Source organism: Bison bison, unplaced genomic scaffold (genome assembly GCF_000754665.1).
Source record: "Bison bison bison isolate TAMUID 2011002044 unplaced genomic scaffold, Bison_UMD1.0 scf7180017864469, whole genome shotgun sequence".
NCBI lineage: Eukaryota > Metazoa > Chordata > Mammalia > Artiodactyla > Bovidae > Bison > Bison bison.
In genome coordinates, this window is record NW_011495030.1 from 6,778,502 (window position 1) to 6,783,229 (window position 4,728).

General features: G+C 37.4%; 1 protein-coding gene across 8 annotated transcripts in view; it reads right to left on the bottom strand.

Annotated features, from left to right (window-relative positions):
* Window positions 1-4,728, bottom strand: part of RFX3 (regulatory factor X, 3 (influences HLA class II expression)) — a 333,454-nt gene that overhangs the window by 37,828 nt on the left and 290,898 nt on the right. For all 8 annotated transcript variants that reach the window (XM_010860700.1, XM_010860702.1, XM_010860699.1 and 5 more), the window contains one exon: window positions 2,530-2,738. In XM_010860700.1, coding sequence (XP_010859002.1) covers window positions 2,530-2,738 — 209 coding nt within the window. The remainder of the gene's footprint in view (window positions 1-2,529; window positions 2,739-4,728) is intronic.

Sequence of the window (4,728 nt, forward strand, 5' to 3'; positions counted from 1 at the left end):
AATGGTATGGACCTAACAGAAGCAGAAGATGTTAAGAAGAGGTAGCAAGAATACACAGAAGAACTGTACCAAAAAGAGCTTCATGACCCAGAGAATCATGATGGTGTGATCACTCACTTAGAGCCAGACATCCTGGAATGTGAAGTCAAGTGGGCCTTAGAAAGCTCACTATGAACAAAGCTAGTAGAGGTGATGGAATTCCAGTTGAGCTATTTCAATCCTAAAAGATGATGCTGTGAAAATGCTGCACTCAATAGGCCAGCAAATTTGGAAAACTCAGCAGTGGCCACAGGACTGGAAAAGGTCAGTTTTCATTCCAATCCCAAAGAAAGGCAATGCCAAAGAATGTTCAAACTACCGCACAATTGCACTCATCTCACACGCTAGTAAAGTAATGCTCAAAATTCTTCAAGCCAGGCTTCAGCAATACGTGAACCATGAACTACCAGATGTTCAATCTGGTTTCAGGAAAGGCAGAGGAGCCAGAGATCAAATTGCCAACACCCGTTGGATCATCGAAAAAGCAAGAGAGTTCCAGAAAAACATCTATTTCTGCTTTATTGACTATGCCAAAGCCTTTGACCGTGTTTATTTTCCACAATAAACTGTGGAAAATTCTGAAAGAGATGGGAATACCAGACTACCAACCTGCCTCTTGAGAAACCTATATGCAGGTCAGGAAGCAACAGTTAGAACTGGACATGGAACAACAGACTGGTTCCAAATAGGAAAAGGAGTACGTCAAGGCTGTATATTGTCACCCTGCTTATTGAACTTATATGCAAACTACATCATGAGAAACGCTGGGCTGGAAGAAGCACAAGCTGGAATAAAGATTGCTGGGAGAAATATCAATAACCTCAGATATGCAGATGACACCACCCTTTTGGCAGAAAGTGAAGAGGAACTAAAAAGCCTCTTGATGAAAGTGAAAGAGAGTGAAAAAGTTGGCTTAAAGCTCAACATTCAGAAAACGAAGATCATGGCATCTGGTCCCATCACTTCATGGGAAATAGATGGGGAAACAGTGGAAACAGTGTCAGACTTTATTTTTGGGGGCTCCAAATCTCTGCAGATGGTGACTGTAGCCATGAAATTAAAAGATGCTTGCTCCTTGGAAGGAAAGTTATGACCAACCTAGATAGCATATTCAAAAGCAGAGACGTTACTTTGCTAACAAAGGTCCGTCTAGTCAAGGCTATGGTTTTTCCAGTGGTCATGTATGGATGTGATAGTTGGACTGTGAAGAAAGCTGAATGCCAAAGAATTGATGCTTTTGAACTGTGGTGTTGGAGAAGACTCTTGAGAATCCCTTGGACTGCAAGGAGATCCCACCAGTCTATTCTAAAGGAGACCAGTCCTGGGTATTCATCGGAAGGACTGATGCTGGAGCTGAAACTCCAATACTTTGGCTACCTCATGCAAAGAGTTGATTCATTGGAAAAGACTCTGATGCTGGGAGAGATTGGGGGCAGGAGGAGAAGGGGACAACAGAGGATGAGATGGCTGGATGACATCACCGACTAGACAGATATGAGTTTGAGTGAACTCCGGGAGTTGGTGATGGACAGGGAGGCCTGGCGTGCTGCAATTCATGGGGTTGCAAAGAGTTGGACATGACTGAGTACTGAACTGAACTGAAAAGTAATTTTTCTATTCTGGGGTTCTTCTATGTCTAAAAAAAATACATTTATTTATAAGTTATTTTAGCCCAAAAGCAATTCATTTGAATTATCTACTAGATTATTTGATATTAAACTAGCTATGCATTAGAATCACCAGGAGTAACCTTTCTGAAAAAAAAAAAATGAATTTCTGATTATCTCTACTGCTAAATACTAGTTTCTAACCACCATGATTTTGAGTAAGTTTTGGGAGGTAGGTAGGAGCTTTGTTTTTCTTTCCACTAATTCTGAGGTGCAGCTAGCTTTGAAAACAATTTTAATTGATCAAATTAAAAAATTAACTAGATTTTTCTGAGCATCCATCTGAATTGCCTGGACGGAACTTTTAGAAAAAGCATAGATTGCTGGGCCTCTCCTCTGCAATTTGTGATTAAGGTAGGTTTGGCGAGGGGTCTGAAAATACACATTTTTAATGTGTTTCCAAGCAACAGAGATGCTACTGGTCTAGGGAACGACAGTTTGAGAATCCCTGAACTAGAGAATAAAAAGAAGAGTGGTGAAAAGCGTAAATGATACATGTTTGCCAAAAGGAGGACTTTCCTGACTCTTGTTATGCACATTATCTAGACTGATGTTCTAGAGATTGACCCATCAGAGACGGGAATCTCTGATGTTCCCATCTGAGAACTTTTAGGGCTCTGAATAAGAGGCTTTCCTTTCCCAGCAGAAATTTTATTTCCAAAACCCTCCTGGTTCAATTCCATGATGTTGTAGTCACGAGCTGGGCTGAAGATAATCACGAGAGAGTTTCTACATACTAAACTCCTCACTCTTCTCTCTTTTTTTTTTTTTCTGAGAAGCATGTACATACATAATTGCAGAATAGGAAAAATTGAGATGATACCTGTAGAAAGACCATTTTAGCAGAAATTGCCTGGCAGCTTTAGGAAAACTGGGTCTTCCTTCATAGGGTTTCAGTGCTTGCATCATCACATTGTCAAGCCACGCTGCCCACTGCTCCAGGGTGCTCTGCTGCTGAAGAGTCATCTTGAAGTCTGTTTCTAGTCTCTGAACCATGTTGTCATCACACTGGCACACCCAGGAAGCCTGCTCCTGGGACAGTACACAGAAAGCAAAGGACAAGTTCAAGTCAGCATTTTTTCATTGAATGTCAGCACACAAACCATATGCATGAATGGCAAACTATATTGAAAGTGCAAAACAATTAAATGAATTAAGAAAAATGAATGACCACTTGGCAGTTGTTAAGGAAACTAACATCACTTCTGTACATGAAAAAGTGATGTGACATAAAGGTATGACTTGGTGTTCTACATTAGCTAGTCTGTGTGAAAGACTAAAATATATCATTACTTAAGAAGAAGAGGAGCCTGAACTTAACATATGTAGAGTCTTTTTTTAGTTTTTATGCTCTTTTACTTCTCAATCAGATAAAACTAAAGCCAATTCATTTGAAAAGATTTAGGGTAAGTCAGATTGGATAAATAGATTCAATTGGCCACAAGTGGCCCCTCAGGATTAAGACAAAAACAAACAATGAATGATACAAGGCAGAAGCACATGCGGAATGAGTTTCATGGGAAAGAAAGTGAAGTCCCAAGGACTCTCAAGGTAAAAGCTACAAATGCAAATTAATTCACAGACCTGAAAACAACAGTAACAATAACCAAAAATACATTAGAGAAAATGTAGGGATGCTACCTACGAAGACATTTGATTTCCTTCTGGTTCTGATGGGAAAGTTTCATGTTTGGTAATAGAGATGAAAATAGAAACTTTTAAGGTTAATTTTCAGTGGTTGACATAAGTTTTACCATGTTTCTAGTGCTATGCTGCATTTTAAGATTAAAAAATATTATACTCTTTCAGGTCAGAATATAATTATCTGATAATATTAATATAATATTTGAGTGAAGACATGGATTTTAACATAGGGCCTGAATCCACTAACTTGATTTTAAGCAATTCATTTAACCTACGTGGGCCTCATTTTCCCCAAGCATAAAATTAGAGAAGTGAAATGTGACAAGAATTTTTAAGCTAGGTTCACTGTGTCCAGATAATACTTTCAATGTAGAGTTCTGTGGAGGGGTGTCTGTGAAGGTCCTAATTCTATATGTAAAACCTTATCAATATGTGTGTGTTTTTCTGAAAAGTCTCTATAGCTTTCAATCTGTCTGTTCTCAGAGGACAAATTTATTTAAATCAACCTTTCAAGTGAATCAATCCCTAATCTCCACCCTCTGATTCCAGGATCTCTCCTGACCCCAGAGACTTTACCTTACTCAAAAGACATTTCAACTGGGAGGCACTTCAAATAGAAAATGGCTAAACTCAATTCATTTTTCTTTCTCAGGGAAATTTAGGGCTTCTTCCAAATTCCCAGCTGATGATGCCGTCTACTAACCTTCCTTCTCTTATCTAATTAATAAAAAAGGCTTTCAGATTTTTACCTCCTAAGTATCACTTTTGAGTATTTTAAGTACACTAAAATACGACATTAAATTTGAAAGTACAAATAAAAAAAACAAAATATTAAGAGTATCTAAAATGCCAACATTAAGAGAGAACTACAACATGCTAATTTCCAAACTGTTCACATGTAATATATACATACACATGTATATTTATGTATATATATTATTTTAAAAGAGGAACATATTATATATTTTACTTGATATTTTGCTTAGTTTCACTTTATATATAGGCAAATGGGGAGCTACATTTATTGTTCAATGACTCAATTTGCTTCAATACATGAATACATCATTATTTACAAAGTCAATTCCACATGGCTGCACGTTTATGGTCATTCCAAATTTTTACTCATAGGAATAATGCTTCCGGAATTAGCAATCTTGTAACTACATCTTTACTTTTTTTTTTTACTTATTTTTTACTTATTTACTTATTTTTTTTTTACTTATTTCTATATAATAGATTTACATAAGAATAGTTAAGATCTTTCAAAATACAGTTAAATGACTCCCGGAAATTTTATATCAGTTCAACAGTTGAGGAGAGCACCCAGGGAAGAAGTTGGGTACATGCTAAGTTGCTTCAGTTATATCCAACTCTTTGT